General features: G+C 39.3%; 1 protein-coding gene across 1 annotated transcript; it reads right to left on the reverse strand.

Annotated features, from left to right (window-relative positions):
• Positions 1-152: 152 nt before the first annotated feature.
• On the reverse strand, positions 153-22,671 carry b4galnt3b (beta-1,4-N-acetyl-galactosaminyl transferase 3b). Its single transcript, XM_084933318.1, has 20 exons — positions 22,178-22,671; positions 15,205-15,260; positions 15,042-15,125; positions 13,088-13,183; positions 10,944-11,034; positions 10,734-10,834; positions 10,575-10,642; positions 8,416-8,494; positions 8,209-8,275; positions 7,920-8,054; positions 7,661-7,770; positions 6,841-6,941; positions 5,694-5,761; positions 4,457-5,600; positions 3,632-3,891; positions 2,847-3,000; positions 2,678-2,750; positions 2,421-2,574; positions 2,192-2,318; positions 153-1,859 (listed from the first exon to the last, which is right to left on the reverse strand). The coding sequence occupies exons 1-20, from the start codon at positions 22,311-22,313 to the stop codon at positions 1,748-1,750; spliced, it is 3,216 nt and encodes a 1,071-aa protein (XP_084789444.1). The 5' UTR covers positions 22,314-22,671; the 3' UTR covers positions 153-1,747.
• Positions 22,672-23,154: the final 483 nt, after the last annotated feature.

The following is a 23,154-nucleotide window of genomic DNA, read 5'->3' on the forward strand; positions in this document are numbered from 1 at the left end:
ACTCTTAGGCAGATAAAAGTGCTATATGAATAAGTGTTACTGGGTGAATCAAGCTTCCAGTAAAAAGTTATTTGAGTGCTCAACTGAGGTACAAGTCCACAGTATACCTCAGTATATATCAGCTATGTAAAACAACACGGTAATCAAACGAACACATTTAAGAGAACTTTATTTGCCAGATTTGTCAAGGCAGTGTAACATGGAATAACCTGTCCCTGAGAGAAAACGCTTCAGGACATTAATGGAGAACCTATTCCCAGCATAAAGACAGTGCTGAGGTATTTTAAAAGTAAACCAAGAGCACTTTAAGTCATGTGAAGGAGTGTAAAGGAGGAAAGGGGGAAGTATCCATTATTCCAGCAAAATCACAAAACAAATTTAGAAAGAGGCAATGCTCGTAAAAGGAAAAACCAAAAAACAAGCACAACACACTACTCTTAGCAGTGTCATAAATTATAAATGTCACTTTCAACTCGTCTTCTGTCTTCATTGCCCTGAATGACAAGTGAAAGAGTTCAGCACCTGTCAGTCATTTTTACAGGTTACGCTAAAAGACAACTCATTTGCTGACATGGAATGTTAATGAGAAAATGCTGCCATTACTCCAACATTAACTAACAACATAACAATGCGACAAAGCGACAAGAATTTTCACTCATTAATCACATTTTGAGGAATTTCTCTGCTGTCAGAAATGACAACTTAAGGAGAAGCATGATCCATTGATGAAAAAGTAGAGCAAAGGGACCATCAAACACAGGACGTAATGCTATGATTAAAGGTTATTTTTGTTATTTTTGGTAAGTGGCAGTGTAAGGAGAACTGGCAAAAATGGAAAATGTACTTCCACAGTGGATATGATATGGTCATTAATTGCATGTGCATTGACAAAAACAAATCTGTCTAAATTAAAGCCATTATTTTTTGTTTCCTTAAAAACATCTTAATGCTACAATTAAACATCACTTTAACATTAACTTATTATTTTCAGTTTAAGGCTTTTTCGGATTTGCCTGTAAAACAGTTCTCATTACTCCGAGTCACAGCAGAGTAAGGACACTTAAACATAATGAGAACAAACAGGGAAGAGCACTGAGGTAAGTTCAACATTTCTAGCATTAAATATAAAAGGGGAAAAAAAGAACATCACAAATATTTATTCAATAAATAAAATGCTTTCTCTAATTTACAACAAGACAAGTAAGGCTGTGTTTTTATCATATAAACAATCTACAGTAAAAAAAAATTTTGGGACACAAATAAAATAAAAATCCCCCCCCCCCTCCCACTAGTTAAGACCTATGTGCAAGAGTGATGTTTATCATAAGGGACACTTGTGAGCTTACATATATGGAATCCAGCTTTGTCTTCAGATTAGGAAATGTTCTTCCTGCCAGTAGTGCAGATCATGATCTTGGTCAGCAACATTGTGCACGGCGGTATCCTCATACATTGAATTTTATAGTCACTGGCACTCAGTAGCCAGTACCCTCTTTGGAGTCCACAGCATATTCAATGAAATAAACTCTGAGCATATCAGTAGCATCTCCTAAGCAATGACCTTCAGCGCTGCCACCTGCTTCCCAAAGCCTGAGTGAGCAAATACAGCACCGGATCATGTGCTACTCTCTCTAACCGTCAGCAGGTATTACCGTTACATAGCAGGAATCACCCTCCGGCTTTAAAGTGCTCGCGTTGCCTTGGTTGTAACCGTGGTGATGTCATTGTGCAAATGCAGGTGACAAGGTCACCTGGGACTTGTTGACATTCGCCGGTTCCACATGCCACGTTTGGAGTGATAGTGGTGGAAAAAGTTCCTCAAGTAGATCCTCTCCACTTCCAGACCTGCCTCAAGGATTCTAGATGAGAAAACAAGAGGATAGAGTGCTTACTCAACCTGGATCACAAACAGGAAAGAAACGATTTTTCCCCAATTAAGAGCTCCAACATGCTTTGTTGGCATTTCTTAGACACAAATCATGATTGGCTGAAAAAAAACCTTGCACTAATAAATCAAAAATTTTTTGAGAGTATGTCCATCTGTTCTTTGCCTTTACCAGCAACCTTTTAACCAGTCTGCTTCTTACTTGGAAGGTGTATTGCTTCCAAGTATTGCTATCTAATTTGAAATGGATGGAAAAACTCTAAACATATCTATCCATTTAGAAAATGTAGAAAGTGTGAGACAAACCTGTCGAGAAGCTCCCAGTCTTCTCCTCCCCAGCGATCAGTAAATTCCTTGGTGTTCATACCTCCCACTGTGTCAAGATCTGACTTATAGATACCCAGCAAGCCAAAGCCATTGATCTCCCAGTAACCTACAACACAGACAATCACATAGCCAAAGACATAAATACCTGTCATTTTAGTGGCTAAAAAAATAAAAAACAAAAGGAAGTGAATCTGGTCCCATATCCCACCTCTGGCCTCTAAAGGTGTATTACCACAGCCCAGCCTCATGACAATGGGAGCAAAGGCCATGTATCCCTCTACACAGTGCATCCTGATGGTATCAATGATCGAAGGAGGGAAGTGGATGTGGAGGTCGCAAAGAAACACGATGCTGTGGTCATCCTAAGGAACAGCGAGATGGGAAACATTAAATTCATGAAATTTACTATTGATATCTATCGGTACACTTTTATGCTTCCTTGCCGAGCGATGCCGCAGTACTCACAGTTATCAGGTCGATACCTGCTTGCAGACCAGCAGAGCGCTCAAAGTTCCCATCCATCTTCACATACTGGTACCTGATCATTTCCACAAGCATACATACAGCTCAGTTAGACCATGAATAGTTTGCAATAGGCTTGTATTGGCTGTAAAATTAACTCACAAACACAAACCTGGGCAGTGAGGACTTCTCAAGAGCCTTCCTCACATCCATGTCAGTGCTTTTGTAGTCAGTGATTATGAGGTTGAAGTTACTATCTCCAGTTATTTTGAACAGTTCCTCCATGTCAGTAATCAGCTGCTGCACCCATCTAGCCTGGTTTTTTACTGAAAAAGACATACAGGCCAATTATATGACAGATAAGTGACTTATCTCTATCTTTTATTTGGCAGACGTGTTTTGACCTTTGCATTTTTTTTAAAGCTATTAATTCTCAAAGGGAACACAGGTCATTCCCACAGACAGTATAATAACAGGCTTGCCATGCCCATGCGGTGCTCGACAGTTAAACTGCATTAATAAAGGGAAGCTCTGTTATGTGCTTTACATACCAGTATTAATGCATTACTGCCAAATTTACATTAATATTATATTATGCTGAATTCATAATGTGATTCAATTTCTGTCTTCAGGTGATAAGAGTTTTACATTTTACTGTTAAGGACCTTGTCTCAGAGAGATTATCCTTTATTTCTGCATATTTTAGAGACATGGAGCCATTATTTAATCCCACTGAAGGGTTTTCTTTTTCCTCTAAAAAGGTCCACTTACATCTCACCATGTTTTTTAATATGACACTGTCGGGCTGTAAGAACTTCTAACTTTGAAAAATGAAATATTAACAAACAAGAAAATGAACATGCAAATCAGTTGATTTTGAGCAGGTCGTGTGGGAACTTTTTTCAGATTTGGCTGATTCTATGTGCAATCACCAAGTTAGTGTCAGGTGTACAGTACCTGGCACTATGAAGTGGACCATGGCAACAGGATTCCAGCGGAAGCCCACCGGGTTGCAAAGCAAAGTCTTAGATTTTGACTGTTGGAAGTCTGAGTCCCAGCCGTTGGACCAGCTATCGGTTACCAGAGCATAGATGTAGTGTGATACACGCAGCAGCTGGCCATTCACATCTTTCAGTTCCAGTTCAAGAAGGTAGCGGCTGCCCTGGAAGTCATCCACACGCTTCACCATGTTAACCACACGTACCAACTTAAACCACCTGCAAGAGCAACCACAAAAATAAAAGTGCAATGTGCTGTAAAGGAAGTACAAAGGTTTTTGAATATTTTATCACCTAATTGAAAATGGCATGAGCTTACAATAAGAGTCTTATATCATACGTTGACTTGTTACAATTAATCCGAAAAACTTAATTTACTAAACCAAGTATAAAATAACTACTAAAAAAGTAGCAAAAGTTCTCATGTTTCTACAAAGTGGCTCTTGTCAGTGTAATATTTTTGCATACTACAATCAACAGCCACGTTATTACATAGCCCTGTCCAACTGCTGGTTAACGCATACATCTAAGCAGCTAATCATATGAAAGCAGCTCAATGTATTTAGGCAAGTTCTACCTTCAAAAATATAGTAGCAAATGAAGCAATTAAAAAAAAATAAAAACACTTTACCCGAGGAGGTATACATAAATTAACCACTGATTTTCAAGATGAGAAAAGTTAAAATCACCTAAAATACTTATTTTAACAAATTCTAGAGGATATAGCAAAATCCAATCAGATTAACATTTTCCACACACACACATCACTAGATGCACAACTTACCCATGATGCTTTTTATTCAGTTGGTCCATGAACATCTTGACTATTGGCAAAGCATCATTGGAGTGAAGCAACAAGTTTCCAGAAATGTTGCACTGCAGGTCGATCCAATCTGAACGCTGGGCCTGAAGATCCAGGTGGTTGACATGGAAGGTCTGGTTCCAGTTGACTTGAGTGTCAAAAACTGGTGTAGGTGTAAGATCTTCATCATCAGTACCTTCAAAGTCTTCTTGTCTTTCCCAGAAGTAGCGTTTCTCACCCTCTGTGGTGTCTTTCCTTTTCTCAGCCCTGTTGGAGAGCTCATCTTCCTCCCCTTCTTTCCTATCCGACCACCTTTTGTCAATATTCCCTTTAGCAATCTTCTTACCTCTACCAATGCTGTTTTCTAAATCTTGTTGTTGTGGCATATTCAGCTCCATATCCTTATCATTGGGGCTTGTTTTGCCATCCAAGTCCCTTTGATTTGATCTTTTTAATGGGTGGTTGAAATCTCTTTTGGGAGGGGTAAAACGCTTGCTGTTTGGCAGCTGAAGTTCCTTCTGTTTGGTTACAAACCTCCGCTGCTTGGCCACTGGTGGTTTTTCAGGCTGTGAGTTGTTGAGTCGCTGGATTTCGGTATTATTCGTTTTACCAAATTTCTGGATTTGATCCTGTTTAGAGCCAAGTTGCTCTGATTGGACAACTGGTTGCTGATTTGCTTTAAGGTTTTTTTTATTATCCAGTATTGGTAGATTATTCTGTCCTGGTCTCTGAGTTGCTTTTACCCTTTTTCTTTTTACTCGTTTTCGGCTTTTCTGCTGTTCTGCTTTTACAACTTGCCCCTCCTCTTTTTGTAACTTTGTCTGATTCAGTTGCAGGTTATGTTTTAAGCCTTGCTTTAGCACTGACTGGGGCTGAGACAAATTTTCTTTATGTTGCCTCTTCCCCAACTCGCCTCTGTGCAGTCCTGAAGAGTTGCCCAATTTGTTATTTGATTTTGGGACAACCAAGGAGAAGAGTTTGCGCCTACGTTTTTGTACATAATCATCATAATCATCTCCATAGTCTTGATAATGGGCTTTATCCTCATGAGCAGGCTTGGTTTCCGTTTCTTTTTTATGAAAGTCATTGTCCTCCTGGTTAAAATTCCTCATCTGGAAATTAAAATCTAATATACACCAGATATAAAAAAGGAGAGTTAAATGCACTGAAACCGCAAGCAGCTTATATTTGCTTATGGGGAAAAACAAGGGCAAAATACCTCTGTCTGGATTTGCTTTTTCCTCTGTAGCTGGATGGTCAAATCTCATGTATCTAGAGAAGCCGAACCTACACATGATATTTAAAAATAGAAAAAAGGACGGAAGTTATAGCAGCCTTACTTGGTGATACTCTAAAACTAATTATAGTTCAACTTGTCACACCTTTCCAGCATTATTGTTATTAGTCCTTTATTTATCCAGGTAAAAAATCTCATTTCCAAGAGAGACATCATGACAACAAAACTCAAAATACATGTACCACATAAGTATATAACATTTTAAACAAATACAATATCCTGTACAAACATGTGAAAAATATAGATATAGATCAAATTAAGAGCGACATTAAAATCAATCACACTGAGTAAAAGAATTATTCTCTCGTTCCTTTAAGATGGACTTAAACTCCTCCAAGGTAACCAATTCTGATCATTTCAGTTCCTTCTGCTGATTATTCCAGAAAGCATGGGCAGCGTATTTAAAAGCCTTTTTCCCCAATTCTGTTCTGATTTCAGGGACAATCAATTGTATGATATTGTGAGAACAAAGGCTGTATTGGTTGTGGTTTTTACACATATAAACACATAAATAAGAGGGAACCAGCCCAAGGAGAGATTTATAGATAAAGACCAACCAATGGGAAAGTCTGCAAATATACAAAGATGGACATTTAGCAGCAGCATACAAAGAATAATGATATACACGATTTCCATAGCCAGTAATAAAAAGTAAAGCACAATGGTAGACAGTATCCAACCTCTTTAGGTAGTGGGCAGGTGCATTCATAAAAAGCAGGTCACCGCAATCCAATAAAGGTAAAAGTTGCATGAATCAAGTGTTTTCTCACTTGGAGGGAGAAACAGGATTGATTTCTAAAAAAGTAACTTAATTTTAGTTTTAACTTAGACACAAGCCTTTGAATGTGAGTTTTAAATGACAAATTCTGATCCTTAATGATCCCTAGATACTTAGATGGTAAGATGTGACCATTTCAATTTCAGTTCCTTGAATTGTTTTAATCTTAGGAGACGTAGCTAACAATTCTTTGCCATTTGAGAATAACATGAACTTTGATTTCTCTGGATTTAACACCAACTTAAGATGAGTTGAGTGGGACAGTAAACATATTTGTAACAATTAGCTCACCTCTTTAGGTAGTAAGACCTCTCAGAGTAGAAACAGCTGGTCTGCGTCTCCATGTGTGTTAGTCGAGTGTAGTCATTGGGGTAGATGTAGGACAAGTGGACCTGAGGATATGAAATGAAATGACATGGTGTAAAATATATGACATCTTGTTGAAAAAAGTTGAATATTTTGAGGTATGTAATTATTGTCCTTTGTATTGAAAGTTGGATAAAAAGAAATCTATTTGGTAAATATGAAGGTACAATTAGAGGCTTAACTCAGCAGACTGGAAACAAAGAGAAGGTAAAGCTACCAGTGGCTTTCTTTAAAGATTAAAAAACATCTACTTTAGAGCTCTTCCAAATCTCACTAACGCATTTCAGCTGAAGCGTGAAAGACTATTTCTTGGCTAGTAAATGACGTCCTGGAGGCAACCATTAGAGATTCCAGGAAGTCACTGCAAATAACTCGACTTCAGCAACAGTAGTAAAATCAATACGAGAAAAATCTCAAGCTATTTTACTGTTTTTTTTTCTTCCTAATGGATGCAATTAGCACTAATTTCTTTTATATGGTCCTCAGAAGACATTAAGAATGTGGGTGCAATTTAAAGGCCTCAAATAGATAGCATAACTCAGTATACCAGGGATACCATTAGAAGACTGACATAAAAGCCATAAAAGATTGAAAAAGCTTCCCAGCGTTTCTTACTAGCATGCCTTTCTTTATCTCTTGAACAAACAAAAGATGTAACCTTCTGAGAATAATGGTATACAGCGATTAAATATCAGAAAAGTAGTGTAAGTGACGTAAACAAATTATCAGTACAACAAATACGTACAAACTGCAGTCCTTGATAACGAAGCAAAGGGAAGTCTTTGATTGTGTAAGAGGGGTTATATGAGCAGTCAGGCAGAACACCTTGTAGGTACTTGCTGTTTAACATGCGCACTGCAAAAAAGCGAAACAGATAAGAGGCGAGATTACTTTGTGCATTCAGTAAGAGGAAATAACTTGCACAGTACTTGCATCCGGGATGGTAGGAAACAGACAGCTGATGTGTCTGCTTTGTGTTGAAACAATCGAACGACGTAGCTGACCTTTGTAGAATGAATCTCGACGGTCTTCAATTAACATATCTGCATCAGCACTGCGCTGCTTTGTGGGGGTTTGCCGGTGGCTTGCAGCTGTCTGTGGTATGTGGGCAACATCATTCATTGACAGCGCTGACTCATCTGAAGACACGGAGCGTCAGAAGAAGATACAAGCTTTTTACTTACTGTGCTTTTTAGCATCTATGCAGAATAAAAGGCAAATGTTTCATTGCGATGTAGACTCATGAACATTCATTCTGAGGGATATATTTTGAGGCATGATGTGTGTACTCACTAGTATAGAGGGAGATGTACTTGGAGTCAATAACCTTAAACAGACTGCTATAGTCCAATTGCAGCCACTGTGTGAAAACAAAACAAACTTTAAAAACTGCACATCTTTTCCACTTTATTACTCACATAATACAAGAGCGCATACTTGGCGCGAGAGTTTGGAAACAAGGAATGAGATAAGAAAACAGAGAGGGATCCAGCTACTTACTGCCACCTCCACGTGGTCAGTCCCTTCATCGTTTTGCTTGTGAATAACTTCAAAAAAGTATCTCCTCTGAGCAGACAGCCTGTCAGACAGTAAAGGTACTCAGTATCATGTTTTAGTCATAAAAAAGACAATATAAACTACTTACCCAAAGATAATCTCAAACCCTTATTTGCTGAATGTACATAATAAATTATTTATGACTTCAATATATACAGTCATGGTAATGTTTTTACATATCAGGACATAATAAAACCATACTGTCCTTAATAGGTCTTAAAATTAGGTAAGTACAACCTCAGATGAAAAACAGAAGTTACACATGTTCAATAATTATTTATTGGAAATTAAACGAAAAATGTGGAAGTTTATACCATCTTCTTGTACCCTTGGATGAACCTTTCTTAAATAAATAATGACACATGTCATGTGCTGTTTTTTTAATCTCAGGTTGTATTTACCTTTTAAGAACAGATGAGGTCCAGATCATTTTTTTAGTATCCTGATACATAAACCCTTATATACATCTATATCTATAAAACTATGAGTAGACATTAACATTATTTAAATATTTGCATTATTGTGGATTTAGGCCGGTTCTGTATATCTTGGCACGAGCATACACGCCACTCCTATGGCAACTCACTAAACTGCTTTAATAAAGCAACTAATTTTATACGCACAGGGTGTAAAAGGGTGTGCTTTCCAGCATGCCATTAATTATAATTCAACTGTTAAGAAGAGTCATTTGTGCTTTTGAAACAGCTTTGATGCCTCAAACCTAATTTCTTATCCTCAAGTACAACAAGTACAACTTGTAAAGTTTTTTTTAAATTTAAAGAAATATTTGTGACTTGAAAGAGCTGAAATTTCACCTTTCTGCCTCATTTAATATACACAGAAAAATCAGTACACAAACAAATCCCTAACTGCTACTTCCCCACTGCAACATGCAAAATATTTATTAAAAACTGACTATGACAAATTGGTCAATACATTCATGTCAGACAGGTTAGACTACTCTAACGCTCTATATGCAGGTTCTTATCATCAGGTTGACTTCAACTTGTTCTGAGTGCAGAGCCCAGGGTCCTTACACATACGTGGAAATAGGAACATATGACCCCAGACCTGAAATCACTAAAGAATTACCTTCTTTTAATTTTAAAATTTGCATAGCTTTGAACCTGCTTAACATAGAAGAATTGTTGAGACATATTTCAGCACGTCAGGGCCCTATGACTGTTCACAATCGTTTTCTTTTTTGTGTGTGTCCAGAGAATACCACGATTCTGACCTTGTAGCCTCCAACATTGTCTCTCCTCAGCCCATCAGGCTGGATGCTTTAGTGCTTTAGCGCTTTATACTGTGTGGATTTCATCCGGATTTTAAAGCTCATGAGTAACTGTGTGTTTTAAAAAGCTCCATAAACAGAAAGTTGTTATTATGAGGGAACTGCTTTGTTAATATAAGGAGAAAGAATCAGGACACCCAGGAAAACAGTAAGGGTACCAGATGGGGGGAAAGAAAGTAACTTAAGTCTTTGACTGCTAACGATGCTTTACCAGTGTTAGATAAGCCTTGTTCTTGTTCTCCAGTTAGGTCAGTTCCACAAGTTCAAAGCATTTGTTCATTATTTGTTAAATGAGAAACCCTGGCAGTTGGTGGTAATGCTTTTGAGACTCTTATCAGTTTGAACTGTTTGTGTAAGATGTCAAACCAACCAATGTAAGTACGTTCCCAACTTGTTCTCACCTTGTTCTCACCTTGTTCTCACCTTGTACAAAGTGCAGCTGCCAGATTAGTTTTTTTTTTTAACCATACTGCATGTGTTATTTTTCTACGTAAAATAATAAAAACATGTAAGGTATACTATTATTACTCCTACTACTAATAATAGTGTATTATTATAATTATTATAGTCAGTAACAGTAGTAATAATACAAGTGTTTGTAATTAAGTTTTCTGAGACAGTCAGGCTTTTATCATTTGTTTGTACGTTTGGTCTGGTGATTCTAAATTTGTTTGTAAATATTTATGGATAGTAGTTTGTGTGTGAAATGTTAGTATGCATAGGTTATGTATAGATTTGTATAGATTTGTCTATATGCACTGCGTTTGAAGGGGCTCATTGTTGGTCTCGGTCATTGGTTTCAACTCACCAAACTGGTCTGGAGGTCTGACTGGAATACTTCTCAAACTCACCCGGGGCCGTCCATTCTTTTCCCGTCTAGGAAATGAAAATTAAACACTGAATGAAATGTTACAAAGACTAGTATGAGAAATTTACCCCGGAACACTTGAGATGACAAAATGCATACCTTTCCAACCCACGCAATTAACTTCAAATTAAGGGGAGAGTCATCTGTGCTCAGCCAGAATTCAGAGTTGTCGTCAGAGCTCACAGCAAACACAAAATCTCCTGAGACAAAAGAAGAGGAAATGAAATAAAGGAATGAAGAGACAGACTGAGTCTGTATAGCATAACATACACGTATTACATGCTGAAAATACACAAAGTGAAAAAGTACCATCAGTATGTGGATGAAGATAGCCAAATATTCTGAGCCCATAGTTGGTCCACTGAGGAGAGACGGCCAGCTTCTCCACTGTGGTTCTGGACTAAAGGAGTAATGAAAGACAAAGAAAATCAGCCATGATTTGATGTCAAAGTGATGGTGCATTCCCGAATAAGTCAGAATTTCTGAGTTCCCAGTCGACTTTGAATCTGGAAAGCCTCGGTTTTAACACTCAGACCAGTCAGAGTCGGAACAGCCTAACCAACCCCAAGTTAACAATCCAAGTAGTAAAATCCAGTAGTAAAACTGTAAAACTTCATTTGTACTGCCACTGTTGTGTATCTGTGAATTATTAATGTCATGGTCCTGGGTCGAGTGACCCAGTGTTTGAGTTTTATGTATCTTTTGCATTTATTTGTGCCTTAGCTTAGTTCACCTAGTTAATTTCTAGGTTGCTGTTTAGTCTTGTTGTCTCCCCCTGTACTAAGTCTCCCTGGTTCATGCGTCATGTCTGCGTGGTTATGTTTAGTTCATGTCATGTCTAATATCCATGTTTCCTGTTTTACTCTGAAAGTCTGTATTCAATGTCAGTGTATTGAGTTTCACCTCTCCTGTCGTTAGGTTCATGTGTGTCAGCTGTGCTCCCATGTGTGGCCACTTCCCCTGATCATCCCTCATGTGTATTTAGTCTCTGTGTTTCATGTAGTCTGTGTCGTGTCGTCTGTGTTCCCACCCTCCATGTTGTCACAGCCAGTCTTAGTATTCATAGTTACGGTTTCCTGTGTCTTCATAGTTTTTCCTAGTTATACTTTCCCAGTTTGGTCATAGTTTAGTTTGTCACTGCGTTTCTGCCTTGTCTGCACTCCTTGTCACCAGCCACAATAAAGGCTCGCTTTCAGTTAAGTTTACTCCAGTCTACTCTCGTGTGTTCGCACCTGGGTCCACCACACACACCACTGCACGGTCTGCCTCCTCAGATCGTGACAATTAAATCACTTAGTACTGACTAGACTCTGCATGAACATGGAGCAGACATGTTTTTAAGCATGAAAAGTATTTCTCTGGTGTGCTAGTGAGTCCCGAATGTCGCTTTTCCTGTAATGCACTAACCTGAGATTGACATTACTCCCGAGTTCCGAGGTATCTGAACCATGGCATGAACTCAGAAACGTGAAAATCTGGCATGAAGACGTATAATGTACCACTGAGTAAAACCAACTGTGCGTGTGTGAGAGTGTGTGCACGGGTGTCTTCTTTCACATCCAACCACAAATACTTACATGCAAGAGGAGGTGATACTTATCTGAGTTTGGTGGCATTCTCTGGTGACAATTTTCTGCCTATGCTTCTACTACTTTTATACTTTTACACATAAAACGTGAAAGAAATAAAAAAAAAATTTTTTTTTTAATGAAGTTTTACTAGGAATATAACATCACACATACTGGGCAGTTTTCTGCAAAACCAGTATAATATGACAATGAGAAAGGACTCAGTACTAACATAATTATATATAGCAGGAATAATGTTTACTATGTTCACCTGTTACATTTGGCATGTTAGCATCCTAGTACAGTTTTTGTAAATTACCATTTTTAGCCTGGCTGGAATGCTACTTGGTTTTTATATATTTGGTCACACAATGGCCAGAGTGGCTAAAAATGTAAATCATCAGTTAAGCAAGATTAATTAATAACCATCTCTCTCTACTCCTGTATGTGTGTGTGTGTGTGAATGGGTGGATGACTGAATGTAGTGTAAAGCGCTCTACAAATACAGGCCATTTACCATTTACTCCCCCACTTCTTTTTACTACAACTTGCAATCCAGTAAATACTTAACCTTCAATATTACACTAATCTTGATATATCTGGTTATATCTGGTGAGCCATTCAAATTAAATCAACTCCAATGTATCCTCACGCTATATTCCTTCCCCCTGTTCGAAATTCATTTGTTAATAAAACGAGTTTTATTAACAAATGGTTTTTTTTCGCCAACATGTTTAATGATTCCTTGTAAACTGTGCTTGTGCTCTTGTGAATGTTTTGAATGTTTCCTCTTCTGAGGTCTGTCTAATCTAGCTTAAGATTGTCTGACTCAGTGAAGGTTTACATTTGACTGTGACAACTGAGAAGTTGGGCATTTTGACTCACATGAGGGTAAAGCGGGTAATGCAGGTTTTTGCGAAGATCAGCCGTTGAACTGCCACACCAGTCCTCAAACACATGCAGATTGGCCTGTCCCTTATACTGCAACACAGGAGAGTGACAGTGACTTTAACACAGAACTTGTATGTTTACTGTATTTAAAGGCACAGAAGTTGGAGCAACAGTCTAAATCACTTTTCTCATTTGCAGTTCAAATGCTCAGTGAAAGTCAATAAGAAACACTGGAACACGAACATGTAAATGAAGAAGCAGCTGAGTTTCAGTAGATGCACAGATGTCCTGTAAACATATACCTCTGTGATATCTGCCAAAGAGGCCATGTTATCTGATCTGTGTGTGCGTGTGTGTTTGAGTGTGTGAGTGAGTGTGTGTTGGTTTCGCCAAAGGGACATAACAGTGCAGATCGGAGCCAAATGTAGCCAAGCAGCTCATCAGATTTCAGTAGTGGTCAGGCAAGTTAGTTAAATATTAGCATGACTGGAGCTCACAAGTTTACACAAAATGCCGTAAAATGATGACTGAGAGTGTAGCTTGTAATCATTTAAGGAGATGCTTACTCAAAATCAAAAGGCGATGAGTTTAAGGAGCTCTTTTGTTGTAAAGCTCAATTTGCTTCTGCTAAAACTCTATTTTTCAATAACTAGCCTGCTACGTATGGCGCTTCATCAAAGCATTTTTGAGCTTTGTTAATTCTCCGAGACATTAGCCTAGTTTTACATCGTTTTTCACAGCAAAATTACTTATAACAATAATAACATTTTGTAAAAAAAACTTATCAACCTCTTCCTTGACATAAAACATGAAACTATAGACAAATCTACTACAGGGGCATACAGTGTGTACAAAATCATGTAAAACTGAGGAATACTGACTGTAGAACTAATAAAGACATTGATATCAAAAGGTTTTTTTTCTCAAAGCAGATATGTGACACTTGTTTGTTGTTGGGTACATGTGGCTTTCCTTTCACTTGACTGTACATTAAAAACCCCAAAGTAATTCAGTTTATCAAGAAAGATTTCAGCAAATTAACAGGAAAGTAAGTCATAGTTAGATGGAATAAAATTACAGGTATTTCGTCAAAACTAACAAAAAATGTTTTATGGATAAATATATTTTATATGCAGTGGTTAGTATTTGCATTCCATCTACAAAACTGAAAATTAAGGTTCTTTTTTTGTTTTTCTCTTTGCATGATTTCTGCAACTTTTGTTCTTGCTCTTTATCAGTGCACCTGATAAGGACCCAAAGAAGATGTATACTAATATTGGGCTGTAAATTGTGTGTAAATCATTGGCTTCTTAAAAGGGTGCAGCTATGTAGCAATCTATGCATGTCTGCAGACTTTTCTGTTGGTTGTTTTTTACATTTCAATATCTGCTTAGGCTGGTTTCCTCTTATCCTCCTATGTTCCTCGCCTGTGCTGTCTCAACCCTTGTGATATTTTCCAAATGTTTGTCCCCAGAGTGACAATAGAAGTGAGAAAAACACTTTAAAATATGTGGCCAACCCCCCAATTACCAGTGAGACGTTAAGTTGATAATAAAGAAGAAAAATGTACCCTTGGTCAGTGTGATTGCTCTTAAATTTGTTAGAAACCGCACCTTTTTTGTTCCTGATTTGTTATTGTGGATGATTTGTAAACTGTGTATCTATAATAGAATCTCTGATGCACTGTTTGCCAGGTCTGTCTGTTTAATCATGCAATATTGCTGTTGAAATAGGCAACACTGGCTCAAAACAAAAACATAAACAGGAACAGGTTACACCTGACATGAAATATTCGAAACATTAACACAAAGCAGGGAAGCTTCTGAAATGGAGTCACACTATAAACAGAGGGACTGAGGTAGGGGAGGCCACTGGGCAGGCCCAGGCAGCTTATTTAGAGTTCAAAGGAGGTGAGATTGAATATTTAGGTATGGGCAAGCGCACACACCTCTGGTTTCCAAGGTTGTGGAGCATAACTGGAGACCCAAGCACTGCTGTCCCCAACAGTGTTTAGCTGATGGTCCTTTCTTGCCTGTAAAAACAAATATTAAACTTGGTTTAGCTTTGGTTTCCTTTCTGCCAAAACAAACACTCTTGTGTGCCATCCTTACCCTATTTTCAAACACGTCTCTCCTCCATCTGACGTGGTCAGCGTCAGTAATTGAACCTGAGGATATAGGTGAAGACAATAGTCAACATGGTCACATCATCCCTGTGAAAGTGGTTATTTTAAAGTGACTTGAGGCTCCCCCAGGAGGTGCACATCCAATCAAAATGCATTCTAAACAAAAAATCCCAATCTGCTTCTTACAACTTGTGACATAAAAGAAACTCTATCTGGGTTGCATGTGAGGAGCGGTAGGCACACTACACGTCCATGCATAAATTCACTCTTCACCCTGTACACCTCTGACTTCTGCTATAACTCTGAATTATGCCACATTCAGAAGTTTGCAGACGACACGGCCATCATGGGGTGTATCTGGGATGACCAGGAAGAGGAGTACAGGAGCCTGGTGAGGAACTTTGTCACATGGAGTCACACAAACCACCTGCAACTCAACACTTCAAAGACCAAGGAACTGGTTGTGGATTTCGGGAGGTCCAGACCAGGTCCACTGCCAGTTCAGACAGAGGGAGAGGAGGTGGAGGTGGTCAACACATACAAGTACCTCGGGCTGTGGGTGGACAACAAACTGGACTGGTCATGCAACACGCAGAACCTGTATAAAAAAGCCCAAAGCCGACTGTACTTCCTCAGGAGGCTGAGGTCTTTCAACATCTGCAGGAAGCTCCTGAGGATGTTTTACCAGTCAGTGGTCGCAGGAGTCCTTTTCTATGGCGTGGTGTGCTGGGGGAGCAGCACAGCAAAGAGGGACTCATCCAGACTGGAGAAACTAATCAGGAAGGCTGGCTCTGTGGTCGGCATGAAGCTGGACACTCTGGTGACAGTGGCAGAGAAGAGGACCTTAAAGAAACTGATGGACATTATGAACAATGCCGGGCATCCTCTGCACACGGTCGTAAACAATCAGAGGAGCCTATTCAGCGACAGGCTGCTTCTCCCCAAGTCAAAAACCAACAGACTTAAAAACTCCTTTGTCCCACACGCCATCAGACTGTTTAACTCCTCACTGGAGGGGAGAGGGAGGAGAAACAGGGGGACAAGGGAGGGCGGGAACAACTGAGTTGTAGGTGCTTTTCTACACTGTGCAATATTTGCAATATTTGTTTTTTGTTTTGTCTTTTTTCTTATATTTGACTGTGCAATAATCACTGTGCAATATACTCACTCAAATGAGCAATCCTATTTATCCATATTGTATATTCTGTATCTATATATGTGTATATGTGTATATATGGTGTATTTATGCTTATATCCTTACTCTCATTCCCCTTAATGTATCTGTAACATGCAACTTCTTTCGGTGCTTTGCTACTGGAAACTGAATTTCCCGGAGGAACCCACCCGAGGGATTAATAAAGTTTCATCTAATCTAATCTAATCTCTAAATGATAAACTCTGCCCATGCATTGCACACAACAATCAGGCGGTGTCTAAGCAGAGTCTCACTGCTCATAGCCCCTGAACATAGCTCATCTCAGTGACAGGCTTCAAAGAGCTGCTATGGCACAGGGCTCCCGCGTTGGCAAACATCTCTGGCGCTCTGGCAGAGCAGATGCTCAAATATTATTCCTGCTGACTTCTTCCATCATCCTTCAAATTACAGGACAGGGTGTATTTTAAAACAGGACCTACGTATTTGTCTGTCTTTCTTTTCTTTTTTTACAACCATGTGGTGTCAGCAGTGAACTGGAGTTACTGCAGTGATGGTCTGTCATTATCGCCAGGGTGGAGATCTCCAAACACACACCCTTGTGACACACGTTCCAATTTTAGCAGCACAAGTAATTCTAGAGCCGTGGATAAGGAAAGCAACAGTGGAGTACTTTTCATCTCTATGTGCACTCCTCTCCTCTTCTTACTAAACCTTCCCTGTCATGTTTTTTTCCACTTTCCGTGGAATATATTGCGAAATTTACTGTCAGGGTGGACACTTCAGGTGATAAGAAGGATGCAGCAGGGTTTCACTAGCTTCCTGCTTCCATATATGGCAGGAAAACAAAGGATTTTTTAAATCTCTTAAATCTCTCACATTGTTGCTGTTTTAGTGTTGTTGTTGTTTTCTGTCCACTTTGGACACAACATACCAGTTTAGCAGTCCTACTCTTCTTATTCTGTCAAAAAAAATGTTGCTAACAGACATTTAGTTAAAGTGAAAACAAACTGAACAAATGGTGTTGGATTCACGTGTTGAATAAAAGGGACAGGCTGTGTGATAACATGTAAAACAGAATATAATCAAATATATCATTTACATCACTTAAAAAAAAGCTTCATTTGGATGTTTTAGCATGCAAATTAAGTGTCCACAGTATTCTTTGGATTATGTGCTTGAAGATTTAGTGTTAAGAAGGTTTACAACAGGATTTTTTTTTAACTGTTTGTGAGATGCATAGATTTTTATACAGCAAGTTTTAAAAGCAATGTGTCAAATGGATACATAACATTTCTTGAGCTTCTGTGTTGTTTCAGCTTGAACTCATACACCGATAGTTAAACGTTGGCTTTTTAACTGAAGTGGAACTGGCTCTCAAAATGAGAGGTAAGAGGTGACCGGCAGATTCTTTGGAAGATGAAGGGGGGGGGGGGGAAATGACTGTGCAGTAAATTTCCAGGATGTAGGCGTACATTTTTCTTTGCAAAGAGGAAAAAAAAACTTCACTACCAAAACCTCAGACAACTCACCACAAGAGACAAACCGCTGGTAAGCCTCAAAAAGCATGAAAGCTTACTTGCAGTTTTTTTTTTTAAAAGTGCAAACAAGCGGAGGTGTAACGCTGTGCTCTATGTTAACTATGCAGAAAACTGGAATCAACCAAACGTGGCAACTGAGCAGTTATGGTTTACTGAAAGTAGTACCTTTGCACACGAGATGATTTGCCTCCTGATAGATGCCCTGAATGCACAATATCTAAAAACCAAAATCCTATAAGCAAACAAAGAGTTTCTGTAAAGTGTTGCAATGTCCCCAAGTTGCCAAACATATCTCCTGATCCCAATTAAGCTCAGCATACGGTCCACTTTCTGTAAACCATAGTCAAAGGCAGATCAAGAAGTGAAGGTGGCGGCAACAAAAGCCTGGGACAGCGTCTCCAAGGTGGAGAAGGTGTGTGTCGATGAGTATGGATCAAAGACTTCAGGAAGTCATATCTTGAGATGGATGTTTCTTGACCTCTGGGTCACATCTTTTAATCTTTTAATTCAGGGTTTTTAGTCCCATTATTACATGTGTATAAAACCAAGCATCCAGCTATGCTTTCTGCCTTTTGCAAACATTTGTGATACAGAAGGCCTTTCTAGTGCTCAGTGAATTTAAGCTTGGTCTTGTAATAAGATGCCTCCACTGCACCAACTCAGCTTATGACATGTTTTTACCTCTCAGATCTTCCACCATCAGCTGTGAGTGGTATTGCTGCAAAAAAACCCACAGAAACTCAACCATGAAGTAGCAGACTACATAAACTTACAGAATGGGATCACCGAGGTGTATAGAGCCACCGACGCTTTGCTGACTCATTAACTGCTGAGTATCAAAGCTCCTCTGGCATTAACATCAGCAAATAAAATCTGTGCCACGAGCTTCGTACGTAGAATGTGTTTGCATGGCTGAACAGCTACTGTAGGTGTAATGTGTAGGTGGCCCAGTACTTTTGTCTATATTGTGTATTTACCTCAAATAAGAAAGCTTGAAACCTTTGAACAACGTGCACAATTTTCACAGAGGAAATCCAACAGAATGTCTTTGATCCACTTGTGCCTGACATCTTGGATTTTATGACAAAGATTTTTTTTTTCCGGTAACATTTCTAAAAACGTGCCTCAGACAGGTTTTTATAAGGACCTTTGTGGCGTAGTTTTACAGAATAATAAAGCCAAATGGTAGCTACCAAAGTGGCTGTGAGGTCATGTCTTTGTACTCCCGCAAAGTGGCTTCCATATAAAGTTGGACAGATCGATCTAAATATCGATACTAACCCTGGTATTGGTATTGGATCAATACTAGCATGACAGGATCAATACTATGTGTCTAGCCTCTAAGTTCATTATGCAGCCCACTGAATTGTTTTAATAATTTTTTGGGGAACGTAAAATATACCTCCCACATGCACTATGAAAGAGGAACTTTTTTGTGTTGACTGTCATGTCTATTTTATTTGTAGCCTCTTGCAAAAAGTAAAGTGCCATTCAAATCTCAAAAAGTACCAATATTTACTTTAGAGGCACATTCACATTCCAGGTCTCAAAAAACAAACAAACCCCAAAAACCAACCCAGTTTCAAAATACATGAAAATCTGAAATGTGTGTGCTGTTGTGTTAAATTATTGTGGACAGTAAAAATCACAGTGATTTAGGGGTCATTAAAATGTGTTCAGAATTCGGCAATTGACGATGATTCGTCTTATAAATCATGACACACTGCTCTCCCTTACACAGGCTGTCTTTAGAAGTTAAAAATATCAGTGTCGGTATTGGTATCGGCAGTACTGTGTTTACTTGGTATTGGATTGATGCCACAATTTGCATTATCACACAGCACTTCTTCCCCAGTCCAACCATACAATGCATAAATCAAACAATTTTGCAGTATTTCACCATAAGGGCTCCTGCTGTGTGGAAAAATGCCATTTTTAAAAATATTGTTTTGTTTTCGCTTACGGATATATCCCACAAAGCTGGACTAGAAGCCTTAACTGAGGCCTATGCTCTTCAAGCTATTTAATTAAATAAGTCACTCGACCTTGCATGTGGCCATTGTGTATTAAAGGATCTTTATCTGCATCACAATTTTTTTTCTGTGTGTGTGTGTAGATGTCAACCAAATTAATTGGATAATAAATTGCACATTATGAGTTTAACTACTAGTTCTCGACTTTTACCAAAGGGTTATTAAAAATCTAGGCCAAGTGTCCATTGCATGGAATTATCACATATAAGTCATGCACACAATGGCCATCTTTATTCTGCTGGGCCAGTTATTGACTGCTTTACTGCAGCAAACATTATCTACGTTGTTAGTTGTAGTGCTCATATGATCTCAGAAAAAAAAAAGTCCGTCCCATAAAAACTGCACAAGTCAAGTTCTGTTTGTCTAGTTTAAAGGTGATTAACCTGAGTGAGTGAGTCACCTGCTGCACAAGTAAAAGATCTGCATGTGAAGTTTCCTGACGACTTACGCACTTCCGTTAATTCACCTTGATGCACGTTTCTCCACCAAGGTGATCTCTGCAAAAACTGCAAAAGCAAATTTCACGAATGCAGTGGTGATGGGTGAGGGGGGAGAATACATTAATTGCAGGTGTAGATCGGGCATGCATTCTTAAAAAGGTGGGAAATAAAAAGGAACTTGGGTGATTATATTTTCCCAAAAGGTAGAAAAAAAAAACAGAGTCATGGGTGAGTCGTAAAAACCGCATTTAGGGTAAAAAGAAGATGCACTTGTGAGAAGTCGTTCTTAATGAAAGTGTGTGTGAACAGATTATGACCCATTAAAGATATAAAGTGCTGCTCTGACCCACAAAGTGTACTCTAGGATAGCAAATTTTAAACCTCAGTGAATTCCGCATGAAGAAGACATTTCTGCATAGCTCCAAAAGTGCAATTCAAGCTGCTGGCGAGCCATGCAAATCACTCAACAAGCACACTTTAAAACAGCAGCCACATGGCATCAAGAATAGGCACAACATCCCCATAGTGGACCTCATTTTGACCCTCAATACAAGGTTCTAAAAACTCTTAATAAATATCATTTTTAATTGTGGTTGGCTCTTTCTCTTGTAATTATGTAACAGACTGACTTGAATTATGTGTTTGGGGCTTTTTTTATGTGAGCCATGACACATTTTGTTCACTCAAAGTCATGTACATGTATGTTATAACAATCAAGTTACAACATTTTTAAAAACGCCTGTCTTGTCTTATGAACTGTGTAAAAAAGGGGGGAAAAAAGAAACCTCATACTGACCACTTGCAACTGAAGTCATGTGCTTAACTGCACCTGCCAATTATTTATCCATGTTAGGATTTTAATACAGCTCTGTTTGAAGAGCTTTGTGGAGTCCTTCTCTCAATAGAAGCCCCACTGTGGCCGGGGGGCTTCAGCCCAGGAATGTGTGTACATATAGGCGAGCCCTCTAATGTAGATCTAGGCATGTGTTTACATGCTGATGCTGTGCTCAGACTGAGCGTGTCATATGTTTCTGTTTCTCTCAACAACCCCACTGTTGTTTCCTTTCATCTGTTTTGTGCTGTGTGTGTGTGTATGTGTGCTGCGACAGACGGTAAGGCAAGGTGTGAGGGTAGAAAGCAGGAAATCTGGTTACCTAGTGTGAGACTAGATTTCCATCTGAGTGTAAACCTACTATGTGACCTCCTGACCTCCCCAACCCCCTTTTTACTGTCTTTCTTTCCCTAAATCAACCTGCTGTTTCACCTGCTGAAGGCTCAAGTTTCCTGAGGAAATGCATCCAACATCATGAAAGCTAAAGCAGATGTTAGATGTGAAAACTTGTGTAAAATGCACATGCATTCAAATCTTTCATGCAAATAAACAAATCTTTTGCTACTTCGTTTTCTGACTTCCAACTTCACATAATAAAAAATGTCACCAAACAACTTCATACATTGTTTTTGGTGATGACTGATTTTTACAGTGGCCTTAGCAGTATTTCATGTTTGTGTTTCCCTACTTTTGTAAATGATGTGGACTGTTCAACACCACAGTGCCATGGAAATGTGTCATACGTGACAAATAGCTTATATCATGCACGCTCAAATGCGTAATACAGTCCAAACCTTTTTACTTTTGTTCGGCTATAGTTCTCTCCCCCCCCTCCCTCCCGCATGCGCATGTTCACTTGCTATCGCTACTGCATAATTATCATAAATAGAAACTCCGTCTGAATGGTGCATCAGCAAAGGTTTGAGTGAGACTCTGTGAGTAGCAGTACCATAAACTTACTCATATCACTGCTCCATTCTTTTGCAGCAACCATCTCGTGGTACACGGCCACCAATCCCGCCAGCAGGATCGCGCCGAACAGGAGATATTTGCCATTTCGCCGCAGTTTCTTCAAGGGGAAAAACGACGTGATCATTTTGACTCCCGGGGGAAACTTGCTCCCGAGTTCCTCACCCGCTTTGTCATGAGGAGGGGACGGAACGCGCCCTGAGCACGTCCGCCTGCCGCCCACCGCTGCTCCCGGTGGATGCGCACTATCACCGGCACCCTGGATATCCCCGGCGCTCGGGTCCACTGGTGCCTCTCATCCGGAGAAAAATCCCACCTTGCCCTGGGCCAGCCGGTGACCTATACTGGGCACTCTCGATCATCTAAAACTTTTAATAGGTCTCCTATTGCTCCTTGAGCGCCCGGCTTGAGACCTGACCTCTGTTCCTGCTAGTACCACATGAAGCGCACGCAGCTCGGTACAAAGAACTCAGCAAGGAATGAAATCTTCACCTCCCCTCCCCTCACCATCCTCCACACAATTTAAAGAAGCCAGATGGAAGGAGCTAGTAAGCGGCCAGAATAGGACCAGCTTTGCCGTCAACGTAAAAGCACGATCGTAATCATGTGAAAGAAAAATTAATACTTGATCGGCGAATACTCGCACAAATGTGGCAAAATTACTTCAGCGCAAAGTTTCATCAACGTGAAATAAAATGATATATTTTATTTCCTATAGTGAAACGTTTTCTTTTCTTTCCAAGCTCCTTAGGTCACAACTTTTCCACGCTTGTGATTTATTTTGAAATCTGAAACAGGAAACACTCTCTAGTATTCTAGCTAGCTCGACGTTACACACCGCTGAGATTAAAGGGAGGCGTATACACGTTCAGCGACACACACACACACACCCTTTACCCTGGGATTTACCTGCAACAGGTATAGCAACAAATACTTCCTGGATTTTGTTGCCTTTCGAGATTTTTCCT

Source organism: Perissodus microlepis, chromosome 7, assembly GCF_051167445.1.
Source record: "Perissodus microlepis isolate ML-2025 ecotype Zambia chromosome 7, ASM5116744v1, whole genome shotgun sequence".
NCBI classification, from domain to species: Eukaryota; Metazoa; Chordata; class Actinopteri; order Cichliformes; family Cichlidae; genus Perissodus; species Perissodus microlepis.

Excerpts from the sequence above, each read along its gene's own strand:
- b4galnt3b (XM_084933318.1), bottom strand. The coding sequence starts at position 22,313 with ATGATCACGTCGTTTTTCCCCTTGAAGAAACTGCGGCGAAATGGCAAA. Across the intron at positions 7,771-7,919 it reads TCGAGATTCATTCTACAAAG|TGCGCATGTTAAACAGCAAG; the intron begins GTCAGCTACGTC and ends GCTTTTTTGCAG. Across the intron at positions 5,601-5,693 it reads AAAAGCAAATCCAGACAGAG|ATTTTAATTTCCAGATGAGG; the intron begins GTATTTTGCCCT and ends GGTGTATATTAG.